The 20,136-nt window shown below is 43.5% G+C and overlaps 1 protein-coding gene, 1 long non-coding RNA gene and 1 other non-coding gene across 7 annotated transcripts; 1 reads left to right on the forward strand and 2 right to left on the reverse strand.

The window, feature by feature from the left end:
- Positions 1-880: 880 nt before the first annotated feature.
- LOC119122599 lies at positions 881-2,033 on the reverse strand. The gene is made up of 2 exons (XR_005097918.1): positions 1,810-2,033; positions 881-1,273 (listed from the first exon to the last, which is right to left on the reverse strand). It is a non-coding gene; the product is annotated as an uncharacterized LOC119122599 (long non-coding RNA).
- On the forward strand, positions 2,034-2,105 carry trnaq-uug. The gene has a single exon. It is a non-coding gene; the product is annotated as a tRNA-Gln (tRNA).
- Positions 2,106-2,855: 750 nt separating this feature from the next.
- LOC119122596 (tensin-2-like) lies at positions 2,856-20,075 on the reverse strand. Of its 5 annotated transcripts, none has more exons than XM_037250988.1 (28): positions 19,660-20,075; positions 19,460-19,543; positions 19,324-19,386; positions 17,775-18,460; positions 10,757-10,789; positions 10,631-10,680; positions 10,370-10,553; positions 10,223-10,273; positions 10,018-10,140; positions 9,876-9,940; positions 9,719-9,802; positions 9,399-9,511; positions 9,264-9,324; positions 8,975-9,050; positions 8,672-8,801; positions 8,299-8,364; positions 8,100-8,210; positions 6,644-7,930; positions 6,417-6,558; positions 5,542-6,326; positions 5,341-5,472; positions 5,136-5,228; positions 4,967-5,044; positions 4,715-4,792; positions 4,327-4,495; positions 4,193-4,261; positions 3,903-3,932; positions 2,856-3,769 (listed from the first exon to the last, which is right to left on the reverse strand). In XM_037250988.1, the coding sequence occupies exons 4-28, from the start codon at positions 17,880-17,882 to the stop codon at positions 3,625-3,627; spliced, it is 4,263 nt and encodes a 1,420-aa protein (XP_037106883.1). In that variant the 5' UTR covers positions 17,883-18,460; positions 19,324-19,386; positions 19,460-19,543; positions 19,660-20,075; the 3' UTR covers positions 2,856-3,624. The 5 variants fall into 5 exon arrangements, with proteins under 5 accessions (XP_037106883.1, XP_037106884.1, XP_037106882.1 ...); XM_037250989.1 differs by having other exon boundaries at positions 5,136-5,225; positions 19,623-20,075; XM_037250987.1 differs by having other exon boundaries at positions 19,623-20,075.
- Positions 20,076-20,136: the final 61 nt, after the last annotated feature.

Consider the following 20,136-nt stretch of genomic DNA (forward strand, 5'->3'; position numbering starts at 1 on the left):
CATAAATACACGATAAAATGAAACAGAGAGCTCATAAAACATTTTTCTAAGCGATAGTGTCAGTTGTTTTGCGGAAAATTGCATTCAGTGTTATGGTTATCCTCCCAGTTTTCCTCTTCATCATTAATAATACCCATCTGTAATGGGATCACAAAAATAGCCAACGATGAAGAAGGATGGTTTGAACTTTTGAGGCATCTAAAATTCATTTTTAACTGCAATTTCGCCACTTTCGGGGCACTGTACGTAACACGCTTGTTTCGATCCGTGTTTGTGCACCGTCTCAAGCGCATAAATCTATTGCGGAGCCACTTAAGAAATGTGGTGAGCTGCCGATTCACACAGTGGCTGGTAGTAAAGTGTGTGGGTGTTAGGTTCATGCTCGTCATTTGTCCTGTGGCTTGGGCCCTGTCCAAGTCTGGCACCAGGGCCCGATTCGAGCAGCTCCGGTAGCAGGGATTTATTCGACTGTGTTACATCCATGTCGGACTTGTATTTTGGCTGGGCCAATTTGTGTCCTCAGATACTCTGATTCTCACACTCAGCCAGGGTGATGTTTGGAAAGCATGAGGGTGGAAATCATAAATCAGAAACACTTGACCCACTTAAAGTAGGGAATTTGTTTTCGTGGCATTTGTGGGGTGACATGAATAGCCTGCACAGTAGAGCTCATGCTTTTGGTCAGCCAGAGTTGACAGTGCATTCCTCAGAAGTGCAGGCAGACTACACAGAACAGACAGTAAATAGTGAAGTTTGCATGCTGTATTTGTAAGCGTATGAATATGAACATGGCCTTGTTGATTCAAAAAGATTCACGGTTCCGTGACTTACTCATTTTACTTTCTTGGAAAAAAAAAAGTATGAAATAGACAGAGCCAAATTCATTGAATGTTTACTGTATTTATACAATTGAGAGTTTACGTTCTCTGATGCAATTTGTAAACTTGTCAAAATGAGAAACATTTTGATTCTGGCTTCTACTATCACACAACACCACAGGAGACCCCCCCCCCCCCCCCTTATATTATTTAGATTAGGTTAAGGGCTGTTTCTGGAATTCTAAACTTAAAATGGATGTATACAATTGAAAATAAGAAATTGTACAGTAGTTGTTACACAATCATCTAATGCAGGGATGCTGACTGGGATATATTCATACACAGGCGAAGAAAGTTTATACTTCACACTGGAGTTCAAATGTTTACCTCCGGAGGCCCAAGCACAGCTGCAAGATGGACTTTAGAGGAGTGGGCTGAGCAGCTCTGGTTCCCTCCTGTGGGAGAAAGAAGGACAGCGTTAATCACTTCTGTTCTGGACAAGATGATCAAACGTAGAATCAGATTTGGATTAAAACCGTAATTTCTAACCCTGATGCCAGTTAATATCCTACTTTGAATCTCTAACCCTAATAGTAAGCCTCCTTTGAAACTTTAACTCAACAGAACTTTTCTTAACTAAATGCCTAGTAAATGCAGCCGTTCATCTGCACCCCACCTCCCTCCGTGCGGCACCCAACCCTAAGACCTCTGCGCGCCCCTGGCCTGCTGTACAGTATGTACTGTCCATTGTGACGTAACATGAAACAAGCAAAGATGCTCTCGAACGCGTCATGAACTGTTGAGTCTTGCACACCAAGATCAATCACACAGACAGCAAATGAAAGTCTCTTATTAATTACCACGTTGAACATTACGTGCAAATGCAATCGATCACCTGTCTATGCTTTCATTTCGAACAGACTGAATCGACAAATCCACACGCTTGGATATCTGGACAAACGCGACTACAAATTATGTTCGAATTTATTACCACCATCGTTTCAGTCTTGGTTCATTTCGAACTCTGCGTCACGACGCCATCTTCCCGACCAGCTAACTTGCATGGTAGCATGTCACCTTAGCCACATGTGGTTAGTTGGAGTTGCATAAAACGTCACTAGTTACAGGGAAATGCAGACAGTTCATATGATCTCGAGCTAATTAGTACTTTTTATTATATTGAAATACAGTCAAAAATGGCGGTCTGACAGCGCCGGTCCCGTGGTGTAATGGTTAGCACTCTGGACTTTGAATCCAGCGATCCGAGTTCAAATCTCGGCGGGACCTCGTCCTTTTATTTCGTATTTTTCAACGCGTGTGGATAATTTGCGCTATGATGTAACAGTACAATACAGTGATTCAGTTATAACTTGTGTATTTTCGAATCTTTTTATTAAACCTTACTCATACGGTCAAAAATAAAAATTCTTTTAGATTCCCTAATGTGAACATTTAATTCTCTTAGACATACAATATGCCTGGTTAGGAAATCACTGTTGTCATGCATAAAATATATTTCAGGATTCAAATAGATTTATATTTGGATACTGTGAATGTATGCGCGATGATACATAGGTACATGTTGTGTATACGCACTCACATTCCTACAGTGCAAAAATAATACACGCATACAGTACATACTGTAGATCCTGGTTAGGAAACCACTGTCGTTGTGCATAAAATATATTTCAGGATTCAAATAGAGTTTATATTTGGATACGCTTAATGTGTGCGTAATGATACATACGTGTATGTACATGTAGTGTATACACACTCACATTCCTACACAGTGAACAAATATCACACACGTAAAATACATACTGTCATACATTTTCTCTACCGTTTCTAAAGTCACACTACAAACATAACACTAATAAGATTTAATAATATATTTTTTTAAATATCGTACATGTCTTTATTGGGGTCAATGGTGAGCTGATGCCTGTCCTATCTGGTAATAGGCGGGGTCCATCTGTTTGCATATCTCAAATATCACACTTAACAATTTTCATTTAGTAACGAAGCGTATACAATGTGTGTATTTTTGTAGAATTTTATTTCACACAGTTCTTCTTCAGAGGCATAAAATATATTACTTCTTTTACGGACAAACATTATGAAAATTGCATTTGTGCTCACTGAAGTTACACTGTTTGTAAAAAAAAACACACAGACACAGACACACGGGTGAAAAAAAATAATAAAAAACAAACTTGAAATATATTTTTACATTTTATGTCTTTGGTTTTTTAATTTTTTTATTTTGGGGTGTTTTTCCAAGACTCTTGGTTGTCTTGTGAAAATAAAAACAAACCAACCAGGTCAGGACCAATGTGTGGTCCTTCTGAGGCATGGAGAAAGTGAGGTAATGTCTCTGTTGAAAATGACCTTAGCAGCGTGACATGTTTCCCAGATTGTGAAACGTTTCAGCTTTAAGGCATGAAGTTGTGATTTCCAGTCACAAAAATGTGAATATATTCTCTCTTTGAATTGGTTGATACGTTTATGGCTGTGTGTGACTGAGTTTGTCATTTGGTTCATGAAGATTGTTGAAAATATGGGCCGGGCTATAAGATTCTGTGCACTGTACAGTGGCTCCAATATGTAAACGTCACGATTTATTTGTGTGTAATCCTGCTCACAATCAGAAGAATTAGAGATCCTCTTTGGTAAAACTTTAACTTACAACATGACTGTTTAAAAAAAAAACAAATCAAAACAAAGTCAACGATTGTGTGTGTTTTGCGCCGTAGTATATGGAACTTGTGTAGACCTCCCTCTTGCCCTCAAAATGTTTTCAGATGTTTCATCGGCGTAGCTGTGGTCCGAGCATAACTTTATTGATAAAGTTGACAATAGCCACTGCAGGTTGCTCTGGATCCAGCTCTGCAAAAAGGTGACACACATTCTCTGTGGCGCTGCCTGTCCGCCTGGCAACAAAACCAAACATCCTGGTGCAAAAAAAAAAAAAAAAAGAGCCATTTCAACTCAGTTTTTACAGTATGAGCACCACTAAGTACAATGTGTTAATTGCCATGCAATGTTGGTAGTATGACTTGCTAAAACAGGAAGTCAAGCACTTACTTGCTGGACGTGCTATCACTGTTAGTCCATCTGAAGCACGGCACACAAATAGAAACAGAAGATAATTGCAGGAATACATAAATCAGGAGCTCAAACTGATGATCCAGACTAAATAGAGACTTACAAAAACATTGCTTTAAAAAAAAGAAAAAAAAAAGGGGGGGGGGGGGGACAAGCACTGATAATTCTGCCTTTATTAGTCGCAACTGCCTGGAAAATGATATAAGCGCACACGCATACACACTTTTTTTTTTTTTTTCTTTTTTTAAATAACGGTCAAGAAGTCTCACCTCTGGTCTTGGGGGTCAAGACTGCTGAAAGTCACACTGCTGATGGGGTAGTGCCTCCGGAAAAATAATCTGCGCAAACACAACCAGGGTCGGTTCGAAGTGCATCATCGAGAAAAAACATCACATCATGTCACCTTCTTTTGCTGTCAGTCAGAGTGATGCCCTGAGAGGAAACTTTAAAATGGACCATTGTTGCAGCAGGACGTGGACTCAGAGCCAGTGTACTTTTGGTTGCTTTGGAAACGGCTTCCGGTCCCGTTAATGATTCCGTTTCCACCGAGTTCAGATAGAGAACGTTGCAAGCTTCAGAGAAATCACAAGAATGGGTTTTAAACACAGTGAACAGCATTGTGAGGCTTTACTGACCTCTACTGGTCAAAGGTAAGAACTGCAAAAACCCGTTGCACAACTTTCTATGAGCATTTTTGTTTAGTGTTTTTTGATGCATTTACGGCAGACTGAACAAAACTGTTGATAGAAATAAAGTTTTGGGTCAGCAGAATAATTTAATCCAAATCTTACCTGCTCCCTGTTTAAGGAGGTCGGCCGCCGTGCTTGTGTTTGTTACGGTCCGTATCTCCTGAAGATCGCCGATCAGATCTAAAACAGTGCACACCTCATGAATGCATTTTACTTGACTTGGGAAACACTGAATAACTTCCAATGTCCAACCCAAAAGTGATACAAGTTGTTTAACCAATTAAAAAAGAAAATTAATATGAGCTGGTAGACATTCAGAGTAGATTAGAACCAGACTACTAGAACCAATTTTACCTCTTTCTGGGACACGAAGGGCACACGGCAAAGAGATGGGTGTGATTGAATGTTGATACACCAGGGCAGACAAACTCCCTAAAGCAAGAATAAGTACAAAAAAAAGAAATAAATGAAAGTAACCGTGGAAGACCACACCTGATGGAGATAGCAGAGAACATCAATTTACCAAAATATGCTTCATTCAGACAGCCCTTGATTTTGACACCTCGCGGTCCTGTCTCAATGAGGAAATGTCTCACGAGCTGTTCCAGGACATCTGCTGTGAGATGATGAATTGTATGCAGGGGGTGAGTATGAACCTTTTTTTTTTCTTTTCTTTCTAACAACAGACTACAAACATGGCTCATGTCTAAAAACTGTGATGACACTACCTTTGCTTCCAGTGATGTTGGCATTAGGAGGAGGTGTGGCCACTTTGAGGGCCAGGCCGTAGGCACCTTGGAAGGAATTACTGTCTCTGATGAGGAAAGTTCCCGGCTCCTTGTCCTTCAACACTGCGATGGCTGCGGAGAGAACAAGAGTGAGGTCTTGTATACACTGAAACATACACCAGTAGTTTGATTCCAACTCACCTTGGTCTCTGGAGATGCTTGGTTTGTACCAGTACTTGGAACTATCTTGGACAAACTTAGCGTTGACCCTGATGTCCTCCCTGCTGCTGCTGCTATACTGTTTCTGCTCTGCCGAAATTGGGGACAAAGCCATATTGTGGATGGGGGAAGGCGCCGGAGAGCCTCGTAGATGAGAAGTGTGCCCGTTAAGCGATCCCGGTGTCCCTGAAAGTCGTTTCTTCTCCGGGAGTGGCGGCTGAGCGGCTGGGATTGTGATTGCGGTGTAGCCAGTGTAAGGGACATGTGGGACACTTAGTAACGGGTAGTAATAAGGTGCGAGGGGGAACGTTGGCGTGCGGTAACCATCAGGCACAGGCGACGGTGGTTTGGCGGGGTCAGTGGAGCTGTCTCTCTCAGGCGTGAGGCGAAGATCTGTCGCCGACGGGGAGCTGCGACATGGGGACTCACTTGGAGAAATTTGTGAGGAGTTGTTGGAAGAGCTCGGACCGGCAACGTGTGTCGCGCTGCGGGAGGATGGGCCGTCACTCGGCGCATTTGAGCCGTTGAGGTGGTCTTGCACCGGGGTGAAGATGATAGTGGTACTTTGAGACTGATCGGTATCCTCGTTATTTTCTTTGACTTTTAGTTCCTCAAGTTTCTTTCCATCAGATGTACGACTGTGAGGAGGTTCACTTGACGGCGGTGTTACGTCAGGACTTGGGGATTGCTCTTCTGCCTCTGCTATTAAAAGTGTTTTGCTTCCATTTGTGTTGAACTCCAGTGCTAGTGAGGCGTCTTGACTTAAACTGCAAGTATGAGAGAAAATTCAACTGCTGAATCAATAAATGGTAAATGTCTTCTCTGCATCAACTCGACAAAAGTGAGGTGTTACCTACCTGTCATCTGTGTGTGTGGGGCTGCTGCCACCAATGACTGTATAGTCATGATCAGAATCCAGAGTCTGGGTGCTTGATCTATCACGTTTACCCTCTGAACTCCGCGATACGTCGACCTCTGCACCAGCTGTGGTCTTTTCCGCTTAGAAAAGAAAAAAAAAAAAAATCAGATGAATGTAGGTTGCAGGATTATACATTATTCTAAGAAAGTCCCATCCGTTTTTTACCTTTGAGATGCTCGTTCTGATGATCTTTGGCTTCTGGAGGGGTTCCTGCAAGTATTTCTCTCCCAAGGGAGGGGCTACTGGCAGGCGGAGGAGAGGCTGACCCAGAGAGGTAACCTGAAGCATAACCTCGACTCTCATGGCTCTCGACGGGAGATGATTGATAAGGAGAGCAGGGGCAAGATTGTCGTGGGGGCGGAGGGCTGTGGTATCCACTGCTGACTCCGTCCCGCGTGTCCACCACAGGCTGGGGGCTGGGATAATTCTGGTGAGGTCCAAGGACAAACCTTTGCTGCTCCGCTCCCTGTTTTAAAGCAGCAGAGTGACAGCCGTGATATGGTGGCACGGCTGCTTTACACTGCCAGAAGTCAGCCTCTCCTGGCACTTCCCACGGGTTTTTACTTTCCCACAATGCCTCTCTAGTCCGTTGTAATCCCACCGCCTGGTCCGGATGCATCGGATGGAGCAGTCTGACCGAGGCCGCTTGGTGCTCCCGCCTGCTGGAGCAATCTCGGCAAGGACATTGATTTGGAGGACTGAAGAACATCTCTCGGTATGGGCTTGAATGGAGCGACTGGTGGGAAAGGTGAGCGATGGGGTTTTGGCTGGCATAATGGAAGCCTTGGCATTCATCATTGTAGAGTCTGTTCGAAGCTGGAAGGGTGTGACCATGCGAATGCTCGGAAGCGGAATAAGGGAAGCACGATCTGTGGAGGCAAGGTGCAGATGGGGCCGGCTGTTCCCACGCGGGCAGAGGATGGACACTATGGCGATGACAGAGTTCCATATGAGTCAAATGAGGTGGAGGTGACACGGATTTGGTCGCTAAGGTCGGCAGGGTTTGGCTTTTGGGATGTTTTTTAATACTGTTGCGGCATCCAGCACAGTGACCATTGGATAGGCACGGCTCTTCCTCCCATTGCCGCCCCACCCCTCCACACTTGATACCTGCTCGACCGCAACATGAGCGTTCTCGCCTTAATCCACCCGTACTTGACAGGTTTGCCTCGTCTAAAATCTCCGTCTCTCTGTCTTTGTCTCGTACACGCTCTCTTGTTCCCCTTTCTCCTTTTTCCGTCAGACTTTCAGTAGTCTCGCTTTCGGGATGGGAAGTAAAGGGGACGCAGCCGGAAGTGCTGGTGAGAGTTTGCGGCTGGCTGGCAATCTGTGTCTTCACCGTTGGGCTGCTGCTGAGGCATCCGTTGGGTGAGGAAGTCGGGACCGGTCCTCTGCGTTTTCTCACCTGTGCGTACAGACTACCGTCCAGAGGGCCCCGGGTATGAGAAATATCTGGTGGAAACAGGAAGTTCTCATTTATGAGACAACTCCAGTTTTAAACCAGTGGTGCATATCGTTTGCATGGCACTCAATGTGTCGTTCAAAAGCTTAGTGATGCTGAGGAAGAACAAGATTTGTTTCCCAATGAGATGCAAATGAATACAATGAACAATTTTCTTACTCCCTGGGCTGTCTTGATGGTGCAGGTTCAAGTTCTCATAAGAATCCCATTGGACTACCGGATCTGATGTGTTGTAGTTCATTTTGATGGAGGCATCTGTCTTTTGGTTTTCTTGAAAGCACACACAAAATAAGTAAGTTAAAAAAAAAAAAAAATCACATTAAAGATACTCAAGACTTCAGAAGTCAGAAATATTCACCGTTTATTTTTTCTGGGCTGCTAGAAAAGATAAACTCCACTGCAGCATCACGAGGGAACCTGTCATCTATAAAAAGATACACAATGTCCAAAATATCACCTTGACTGCAGAAATAATAAAAACACTCATATTATTATTATTATTATGTGAAATGACTAAAAATGTCACTTTAATTGAAAAGTTGGTCCATTCATACCTTGTAAAAAGGCACTTAAGCATGTACTAAGACCGCCACTTACTAAAACATATCCAAACAAGCGCCACATTAGCGCGAGTTTGAAATAGTTCTCACATCGATTTTCCAAAACGTGGCCTTTGATCCAATTTAGATTTGCCGGCATAGTACAATATGGGGCTTCCCTCTTTTTTTTACCTGTGCAAGCTACGTCGAGGTCCTTCTTGCCAAACCACAGCTGGGCGCCATGAATGGTGCACGTGTGGAACTGGATCCTGAACACCACTTCTCTCTCTGCTGCCTGGCTCCGTCGATGATAGCACTTGACCTGAGAGGAAGAAAAGAACTTGATGAAAAGGATCATACAGAAAGTGGTTCAGAGATATTTGAACTGTAGGCAAATATTTCGGATCACCAGACCGTTACACTGAAAGTAAATGATTTATGGAAAAGAAAATACAAATTACAAGTAGTCTTTTGTGACATTGTGCAGTTTCTCACCAGAATGTCCCCCTTTAACAATAACGCCGGTTCCATGGTCACACACAGCTTTCTGGACCTCGAGGTCTGAGGGTTGCTGGAAAAACACGCAAGAGCTCGATTACAACCAAATATAAGAGCAGTCCAAACATGTCTCTGTCGAGTAAATCAAACGTAAACAAGGTGGACTTGAACGTAAGCAGACGGGCAGCCATCGTCTAAACATAGACAGTGGGCCAGTAAAAGGAACGTCTGTCTGTTTGAGATGAATGGCGAACATGGCGGAACAACTAGATTAGTGACCACTCACTAGACGCAGGAAGTGTAGATCAGCTGTAGCGATTGGTAGAGCTTCAGAAATGGAAAGTAACCTGCAGGAAAAAAAAGAAAATTTACAGACGCTTGCTTTGTATTTTTCAACAACTTTTGTGTACATAAAACGTACCTCCTCCCGTCTGAAAATTTGGCAGTGATGGAATAAGAATCTGATGAAGGAACAAAGGACTGCTGTTCATTTTAATGGCACCGGAGAGCAGACCACCAAAGTAGTAGATGTACCTGAAGAAAGCAGATGAGGATCAATTGATGACAGGAACCGAAGAGAAATGAAGACATATTTTTTGTTCTATTTATGAATATTTTCTGGCTGGTTCAACACAAGAAGAGTCTTATTTTAAACTGCAATTGACCAAGTCCACCACAGGGAGGCGCAACTTGACCCAATTGTGCTTCCATTCACTTCTTGTGACCTGAAATGAGTGAGACCTGTTCTGAGAGGGCTGAAGGGAAGAAGAAACTTTGTCCTCGCAGAATTTCCTCATGGCCAGCGTGGTGAGCGCCTGGTCCGCTCTGTGGACACCCAATTCATTTACAGATGTGTATGACAGTTTTATTTATTAAAATTAGAAAAAAAAATAATTACCCTGCTGAGATCTTGCTGTAGTGCATGTAGGCCGCCACAATGACCCCCGTCTTCCCTTTGTTTCCCTGTCAGAGCAAATAATAATAATATCCTGTCACAATCAGAATGTCTTCATTTTGCGCTGTGTTGGGGTTGCACTGACCTTACAGTGGAGAACCGCTACATTATTCGGATCAGCGCTAAGCCACGTCTCCATAGCCTTACATACAGTACAGATCCTGTCCAAAGGTGGAGCGTGGAGATCGGGCCAGCCAAAGTCCTGCATCTGCAGCCAAAAAAAAAAAAAAAAAAGAAGAGAGCTGGGCATTTGATGTTATGCTGCTTTTGAATGTACTTTCAAATCGTACCTTTGGGATGAGTCTTGTCATGTCGTGTCTCTTCTCTGATAAATTTAAAAGCTGGGCGGGGGGGGGGGGGGGTGAAGAAATCTTTTTTTATTTTTTACATAGCCAAATGATCTCACTGTAATGATCTAAAAAAAAATGTTTACTAACCAGAAACTTGTCTTGGTGCTTGGATTTAAGCATGGTCGCCATTTCCTGCAGCTCCCCATGGTATCGCTGTTCTTCAAGCTCAGGCATGAAGAAGACCGAGATGATCCTCTCCGTGATATAGGTGAGGTCAATGTCGTAGTGGCGCTCCATCACCTGCTCCATCACCTGCTCCTCACTTTTACTTCTGGACATTGAAATCATTTCAGATTCAAATATTGGGTCTTTAATTTGGGTTAGGAGGAGGAAGCTTTCCTACGCTACCTCGGCATGGAGCTTCTTTTCTTCAGTGATGCAGATTTCATGGAATTGAGCTAAAAAAAAACACATACACACAGGAATGCAGCTCGGTGAGTGACCTTTAAAGACAAACACATGTCCAAAACATACCTGGTCTGGTGTTGAGGCACAGGTGGTGGACACCTAGAAGAAGAAGCAGCACAAAGTTACCAATGGCGAGAATATGCAAAGAAAAAACATTTTGCAACGCATCTCCGATTCTCCACAGACTTCCTCATACCCCCCAGCAATGAGTCACAGGCTAAAAATAAAAAAAAGATTCAAGACTTCCACTGTAAACCTTGACAGGCAACACCTTGTCAACTTTTCACCTTTGAACCCTTGAAAGAGAATGATTGGCATCCAAGCGGCCCTCTCGGATGGAGGTCCGGCCAGTCGATGACAGGTGTCGGCAACAAGTTATCAAGTTGCATGCCTCTGCAATTGAATACTTCCTCGATACAGAACAGTTTTGGAGCGTTTTAGGATTTAATTGTACTTTCCAAAAACATATAGCAATAACATAGTTAGGTAGAAAGTGTTGCTCATAAATCCTTCAAATATAAATGACTGGTGCTCCTGATGAAGTCTTTCTTTCAAGCACACAAAGATAACAAAACTTGCATAAAAGCCACAGTGGGAAACGGGAGGACATGTAAACATTGCCGTCGGGGCAAGAACTTCTGTCTTTAATAAGGGTTGTTAAGAGGCTGAAGGGTGCTCGGCTTCAGGAAGGAACAGTAGGAGACGGACGCAACCTCCACATGTATGACCGACCGTGCATCAAAAACACATGCACGCAGAGACATATAAAAACAACAGAATGAGACGCGGGAGTCAACAGGAAACAATTTGCAACAGGATGTCAGCGCTGGTCAACAGTGGTTGAGTCCTGCACATGGTTGGTAGCACTGCCGGCCGCGGGCTCGGCTGGATGTGTGTGTATGTGTGTTTGGCTGAGCCATCTGGTTCAGCTTGTCTTGTTCATCAGTGTGCTTTACGGTGGCGGCAATGACAGCGCGCCATCACAGCCCCGGGGACTGACTCTGTGCCCATCGGCCTTCATTTGTCAACATGCTTGTTACCATACATAAGTTTTCTTCTAAGGTCACCGTCATGACAACCACGAGACAAATAATGGTAATTCATTCATATGCCCTAGATATGAATGACCAAAGTAATTCCAGGGAAAAGGTCATCCCCCCTTGAGCTGCTGATGGAAAAGTGTGTCGGAGACACAGTCGCGCCATCCAGGACGGGCGAAAGCTGACATCAGACCAAGGGAGAAGTGACTAAGCCTTCTCATTTGGAAGTGGAATGGCAAAAAATAACCAGAGCTTATTCCATATTACACCATCTGTCAATATGTCGACTGAAGGTAAACAATAATGAAGCTGCTGTCATCATTTATTGAGGAGAGGTTGAAAGAATGAAGCAGCTCTGGCTTTCCTCACCTTCTTCCCCTCTAGCTCCATATGAAGACCTCAGGAAAGGATGAAGAAAAAGAAGAATGCCTTTAGAGACCAACAACCAGCGACAGCCACATCGCCACTGAGCGGTAATCGAGTGAGCGAATGATTAGACAGACATGTCAACAGCTGAAAATTCCTTCTGAGGAGATCAGAAAGATGTCAGACAGCTATTTTGATCAGGCTCCTGAATATAGATCACAAGTCCCTCTGGCTGCTCTTTTACTGGCTATCATTATCTTATACATGCGGTTGTCTGTAGCCCCATAAATAATAATAAAAACACCGGGAAGTCCATCTGGAATTATTAATCCTGCCAGAATGGTGACAACATTTAATTAAACAAACCAAACAGCGTGTTTATGGCTTGATGATGGATACGAGGAAATTAAAACGACGTGTCGCTTTAGATAAGGCGAAGAAAGCGTGTCGAATTCAACTAAGCCAAGCATTACATGCTAATAGTTTGCCCGGCTGCAACTATAAATAGTTGGGAGGCGATATGTCAACATGTTAATCTGGTAACACAGATGTTCATCAGCAAAATCCATTGCCGACCTAGTGAGGACCTCCTCTCTGCACGCTCCTCAATGATCGGCTTTGTTACCTGCGGAGCGATGCTCGGCTAATGGCACTTTAACTACAACAGCAATGTCCAAACTATTACTTGCAAACATTAAGACAATAATTCCAGTGTTGTTTACAAATCTGGATAGCTTCATTTCCATCACTACCGCTATATTCTTTCATACATTGCAGAAGCATCTATCCGTCAATATGCAACATCAGCATCCATCACATTGTTGTTGTTGATACAAGGGGGCGGGGTTTTGTCTCTGCTCAGCACCCTTGGCTTATTCACATAGTTATAAGCAACCCATGACTCAAATCATATTCGACCATCTTCTATCCTCATCTATTTCTCTGGAGTTCATCTCAGTTGACGTCTGGTAAAACACAAACAACACTTTGGATAGAGCGTCATGGATAAACAACCGTTCCCACATTCACACTGGCACAGTGGAAACGGAACTGCTTCCACGCAACCCATTAATATTAAAAATTCAAAGATGCATATTTTTTTGTAGGTCATAGCGCACGTCTATTTTTAAATATTTGCAGCAAAAGAAATCTCCTGTTGAAATACTATGCAATCATCCTGCATTAACACAGCATATTGAAAGTTTGTTGCTCACTACAAGAGATGCTGCATAGTAGATTTAACGTGACAAAAAAAAATAAGTTACACGAAGTGCGGTAAGTTTTTTTTTTTTTTTACCTCTCACAAGGAGCTTCAGTCCTTGCCTCTCTCTCTGAGCTGTCCAGTCTGCACACTGGCACACGTACGCAGCCTCCCTCTGCCTCTCTGTCACACACACATAAAGCTTTTGCTCACTCTCTCCCGCTCTGTCTCATATGACAACACACACATGCACTCTCGACCACGCTGCCGGCAGCAGTCGCCACATAGCTTTCTTTTTCCCCTCCCGCCCTGTGCTGCAGGCCACACAACCACCCACACACACAGTCAAACATGCCTACTTTGCTCTTCAATGAGTATTTCCAATGACCTTCCAAAATCTAAATAATGCACACATAAAATACTTTGACAGTCCACTTAAAGTGCCAAATTCAAGTTCCCGGAAAGTTCTAACAACAGCCCTGCCAGCTGCCTCTCACCTATTTGTGTCCCCAACACCAATCGCTCCGTGACAAGCATCTACGGCACTCTTGTTATTTTCTATATTTACACTTCCATCCACATTGATCATGACGGTGATGTTGATGGGGACCACTCTGGCCGAATCAACATCCAACAAGCCACTCCACTGCACTTGTATTTGTCCATCTCCGTGGTAACACAGTATGACAAAAACAATAATCCTCTTTTAGGAGCAGGCTGCTGAAGCACAACAGCTGCTAGTGTCCAGTGGCTATTAGGTCATTTTGTGTGCCATTGGGAATCCTGCAGGGATTTGAGGTGACGGGGTCCGGCACAAGTATAATGTGCTTAATTGTGGCGGTTTTGTGGCTGTTTGGGACCTCCACACTCAGTCTTCTGTGGTTTAGGACTCCAGTTTTTCCACGTTCCTTCTGAGTAGACTCATCCAATTGTACCTTGTCATATAAAATGTCTTGATTAATTAAAGAGGGCGTTCCAGCTCAACGCATGATTGCCCAATTAATACAGAGGCATCCCTTCCTGAAAAAAGAAGAAGAAAAAAAACAGGCAACGCAACCCCCTGTGTAGTGATGTAGACGTAACCGCTGTAGGTTACCACGATGAATTACTCATAGCGACCTGGCTGCTTGCTGTTCAAGAAAGGAGCTGGCCTTTTCCAAAGCTGACATCTAGGTCAGTGAACATGCCTCGGCCGTCCATCGCCCAGCAATCTTCTTTGCTCTCCAACGTGAGGTCAAGAATATAGACGGGTCACTTCGGCTTCACGTGCCACTTTTTGGTAACCTTGCGTCGGAGATACCCACCAAACACAAAGCGAGTTAACCAAAATCTACTCACATTAGGCAATTGACCCTCGCGGATAAAAGCCAACTCACTAGCATGAATAAAGTTACTCCTGGTCTTGTTATCGGTAAACAGTGTTTAAAAGCGCCACATTTACTGTGTTACATTTTCTATAAAGCCACGAACAACGTGGCAAAATTGTCAAGGGAGAAGTGGTTTGCTCTTGGCTGCTGCGGCTATAATAATACAAAGAAAGCAAACAGGCAAGGATTTAAACGAGAGTGGCTATTTTAGAGACTGTCGACTCCATTCATTAATGGTACTCGTGCATTTCTGCGACTCTCCCCAGAGGTTCACTTTCTCACTCAACATGATGTCATCCTCCAAGAAAACACCTTCCAGTACGAACCATATCGAACCACTGAGTGTTTTTTTTTTCCCATCCATGTTTTTGGTGCTTGTGCATTAATGTGTGAGTCTTTCAGAGGGAGTCCCCCCCTCCCCTACCTGTGCACAAATGTTTATTTTCCTGTACAACAACTCAGTGGATTTCCTAATCCCTTGAAATAACATTTCCCGCATGGCTTAAATACTTTTTTGCCTTTTTCCAATGGCTGGATTTTCCTCACAAGAGGAGTATTTCACTCCAAACTCTAATACACAAGCACCTTTTGATTATCCCATACCCGACCAACTTGCACAGTTTGACTCGCACCCGCTTGAATTCTGAGCTCATGCATTGCGATGCATTATAAAAGAGCACTTTCTTCTAATGTGTCGTTGTGAATGGACTATAAATCCTTTATGAATAGATATGCATAATGCATGAAATACCAACTTCTACCATGAGTTTTTTTAGGGGGGTTACATAATGTGGACTGCACAAGGTGGAATGTTGTTTTTTCTTTTTCTCAATAATGTGCATGTCCACGAGTCCGTTTTTTGTAGCTGCACATATTATGAAACCCGTTCTTGTTTGTTTTTTTCTCATTGCAAAGTGCGAATTTCTGCCTTTCCTGTGTGGAGTTGGATCAGTAGTCAAGGGCGCCATCTTGTGGTAAAAATATCACATTGCAGCTCAACCAGCAACATTTGAATGAAAGAAAGGACCCAGCACTGCTGCTCAAAGTCATGCTCTCACTTGATAATGCCGATGACATACGTTTCATAACACTAAACTGGGAGAAAACCCACACGAACACGGAGGAACCACGCAAACTCCACTCAGTCTAAGCATTGAACACAGAATTTCTGAACTGAGAGGCAAATTCGATGACCACTGTGCCAAACTAATTTTCACTCATCGATTAACATTAAGAAGGATAACCGAATGCTGCAAATACGAATGTGTTGCTCAAGTCCAAAGCCTCAATAGGGTCAAGGGTGAACATTTTAATTGATTTCACACTTTGGTGAAGTTATTTCCAAACATACTTGTTTGGTAACGACAGTTAAGAGTCCTTGTGTCTCCAAGGGATGTCATGACTATCAGCCACAGCAGCAGCAGTTTTAAAGGACCCCACCCATTTGGAGTTTAACAGCCAAAGTCAGTGTCATTCCCAAAGCATGTGAGACCTCTGCACAGAAACTTCCACTCCACTTCTCTGTCGCTTCACTATTTTGTTGCATATATTGTAAAGGCTTCTTCAAATAGCAGCTTAGCTACAGTTTAAGCGACGTGCTGTTGTGACGAATTGTGAGATATGGATGTGGGATGTAAGAATGAAGTGCCATTCTCTAGGATGGCCGATAAATGTTTGGAAAATAAAACGTAAGACCCTTTAAGACTTCTGCAGAAGCAGCGTGCATAGGGGAAGTGCTCAAAAAGTCTATTTATCTAAGAATAATAGTATTTTCAGGAGGGCATTCACACTAGTGCTCGGGCCCTAAAAATACACTGCTGCACCACACACAGACACACACACACACACACACAGACACACACACTGTAAAATGAATACTGTACTTGAGTACAGTGACACACTCCTTGCTTAATGTAAGGGTTTCTTTTCGTGACACCTCACTAGCGATGACATACAGGACCCCCACACACAAACACATGAACACACGTACACACAAACGTACTCACGCACACAGTCCAGAAGGGACGGGAGCAGGTGGCAAGCCAGGAGTATGCTCCAGTTCAGCCAGGGTATTTATAACAGCGCGGGTAGAAGCAGTCACCTCGGAAGAGCCACAAAAATTCTGGAAATAGGTGCGGGGCTGTGTTTGTTTGTGTGTGTGCACGTGTGAGAAAGAGTGAAACACAGAGGGAAGAAATCTGGACAGTACAATTGTATGGAATTAAAGACTGCCGAGTCCACCCATTCTGGAGAGACCATGTTATCATAATTTGGCAGACTCAAACATTACACACGTGCAAGGAAATTCACACACGCACACACACAAAAGTAAAAGCAGGCTTTAAGGAATTTGACGCTGCATGTGATCTCAGTAATGTTTTTACGGCCATCATAGATTAGGCACATGCGCGCTAACGCATGCATGGCGCTTTATTGGTGATTTACAACTTACATTCATATAAAAAAAAGAATTGTGATGTTCTAAGCTTCTATTCACACTAGTGTGTGTGTGTCATTCCAAAGTAAAGCCACTAGACAGACAGACGACGGGTCGAACCGTGGATAGTAACCGACACCACTACTTCCTTTTTACCCTTGACCCCACGGGGCATGATTAACAGCCATCACTGGACCGCTGGTTTCATCACTCGTGACGTTGGCTGTATGGACAATTGTTTTTGGACACAGGGCAATTTCATCTGTCACCTTCCACATTAAACTCATCCAACGGGCCTCTAAGCAGTCATGTAAAGTGGATTGGGAAGAAGGTGTGACGCGTGTCTCAATACTTATGTCCACATAGATCAAGTTTTTTCAAACTGAAAAATGCACTGGAGGTTGGGTGATTGCCTTTCTTCTAATCATATCGTAATTTTTTAAGCTTGATCGCAAATAGCAGGTTCGGTCAGATGGAATTTTCTAAGATATTTTATCAGGCATATTAGGGAAGAACATTTGGATTCTTGTCTGCACTGTTTGTAAGAATGTCTGCTACATCTCCAAATAGCAGAACAGCACCTGTTTTCGAATTTGAGACAAGGCGAGTTCTTTTAACGTTATAAATCAAGTAGCTAACATGTCAACCGGCACAGTTGTTTCACTCCACTTACCTCCACAAGCTGCAGGATCTCAGGGAGCACCTCGGGGTCGGTCTTTAGAGGGGTACCCTCGGGGTCAGCTTCTTTAATTCTGCTGGCCAGGCTGTGAATGCAGCCCATGTTTGCAGTCTTTGGTGGCCCTGGTCATCAATTCCGTTCACCGCTGAAGTTGAGTCACCAGAAGAGAACTTCTCAAAGCTTCACAGCCCATGTCTAACTCCTGCTCCTCTGACAGATGACTTCTTCTCACTGCTCCTTTTACAACTCTTTCTCACTCTTCCAAGTCCTCTCGCACTCCGGCTTTCCTCACTCTCAAAGCATGCGGGTGCACACTCAGCACCTCCCGTCTCCCATTCTACATGCCAGCACCTTCCTCTACGTCTGAAGACCCTCAAAGGCGACACTCCCCGTCGCACTCATGCACAGACCCTCCTGTCATCCGCCCTCTCACTTCATCGGGTTCCTCTTGCTGTCTCTGCATGGGGGGGAAAAGAAGGGAGCAGCTGTTTATGGTCCTTCCTCTTTCCCTATTGGCTTCACTTCAAGCCCTCTCACTCTCTCGCAACTGATAGTCGCTTTCAGGCAGCCTGGCCCATCCAGACTCTTTCGTGCGCACAACACAGGATCGAGCCATTTTTGGGCTCCTCTTATTTCAGTGTGAGGAGTGCTTGACTTGATTTTAGTATGCAGTTGTAGAGCTGCAAAAAGATACAGGAAGGGGGGGGGGGGGGGGGTCACAAAAAATAACTTGTTAAAAATGTTATTATTCAGGCACTATGATTGTTCTGAATGTCATCCTGAAGCTGCATAAAAAAAAAAAGAGGCCTGCTCATTTTATATATGGGAGTATAAGACCTGGAGCGAAGCCATTACTGCCATCTAGTAGTGGATTGTGATATTACAATTGCAAACTGTATAGTGGAACGCCTCTATTCCTGAAGGATAGGACAGGGTTGGTCCACAAATAGTGAACATTTGTGTGCATAGTTGACGTCCATTCAAAATTAAATGGATTTTGTTGGTCTACCCGTACCTTAGTGGATCACTGAATGAATCCAAATCGAATTGTTCCGAATGTTAGTAGTGTCTGTCTTGAGTAGTGTCTTCCATTGTGTCAATTATAATTTGTCAGTCTGTTTGAAAGTACTCCAGGCCTGCAGAACCTTTTGACAGGAAGAAGCAGAAATACTGATATCCATTCTTGATTCCTCTCCACTCAGATGAAAACAATGATTGTCTGTGTGCTTGAATCTCAACACAACTCCCTCTCTATGTAGCACAAACTGAACTGTAATTCCTCAGACAAAACTCTTCTTTTAGCAGACCGTTGGGAGAGGAAAATTTTAAACAAGAAGTTCTTTCTATGAGCCAGTTTTTAGCTACTCAAGTGCTCTTTCTGGGTGGGACCACTCTGCGGATACAAATTAAATGAGGCATGGAAACATTTAATTCAGTCAGTCTCGGACTTATGATTGGGGACATCTTCAGGCATTAAGGACATAGGGCTGTCATTTGCTGTGATGGGTGATGCTGTGTGTGTGTGAAGCAGCTGCTGACTCACATGGTGACACAGGTGGGAGTTGGAGCCGAATAGTCTTTAAGGATTTCCAACTCTGGTAATTTACTAAGACATAATGTGTTGCCGCTATAGTAACATGATAAAGAACACATGAAGAAAAAAAAAAATTGCTACCTACTTGACGGGCACTGGAATGTACTCGGAGATCAACGCAAGCACATGTAGTAAAAATCTTAATTTAGTTCAGACTGTAGTTTATCACCTGCAATAAAATGAAGGGTATCAATTACATTTACGACGCTTGTAAAACAACAGAACATGTCAGTGACCAGCATGCTGACCCTTCATGGGTGTGTTGAAGCTCGGTGGGATCCTTACCAGCTGCCACCAGGAGTCCAGGCTGCGGTAGGGGGCCCCCGGCTGAAGAAACATTGTGGAAATGTCTAGATGGCAAAAACGTTGTTGGGACATTGTGACTGGTGTAAGTCAGTACAACACCCATAATTGACATTTATTAGCAAAGTGTGGATGTAAATTGTAATAGGGCCTTCAAATTCTCTCTCTAGGTTAGTGAGAGCCCACTTGTGGTGGTCTCAGAAGGAAGTAGTGGCAACCATGAGGAAATGTTTCGTTTGTGCCAATATGCTGGCCAACATGGCTAGCCTTCATTTCTCTGAACGTACCAGATTCTCAGAGACATCACATATTTTCAGAGCCTATTTTTTTTTTAAATCCCCCCATCCCAAAATCTACTATTAATAATTACAATTTTCCTCACTGGAACAGAAAGTCCTTTAAATTGACTTCATTTGAAAGTGTACATGTTCAAATAGAGAACAATCAAAATACTTGTTT

Source organism: Syngnathus acus, chromosome 5, assembly GCF_901709675.1.
Source record: "Syngnathus acus chromosome 5, fSynAcu1.2, whole genome shotgun sequence".
NCBI lineage: Eukaryota > Metazoa > Chordata > Actinopteri > Syngnathiformes > Syngnathidae > Syngnathus > Syngnathus acus.

What these genes read in the sequence shown, in the direction of transcription:
- LOC119122596 (XM_037250988.1), bottom strand. Translation starts at nt 17,882, where the DNA reads ATGGGCTGCATTCACAGCCTGGCCAGCAGAATTAAAGAAGCTGACCCC. An exon ending in TAGCGGTTCTCCACTGTAAG is followed by an intron (nt 9,941 to 10,017) that starts GTCAGTGCAACC and finishes TTGCTCTGACAG; the next exon opens with GGAAACAAAGGGAAGACGGG. An exon ending in CCTCGACGTAGCTTGCACAG is followed by an intron (nt 8,365 to 8,671) that starts GTAAAAAAAAGA and finishes ATCTTTTTATAG; the next exon opens with ATGACAGGTTCCCTCGTGAT.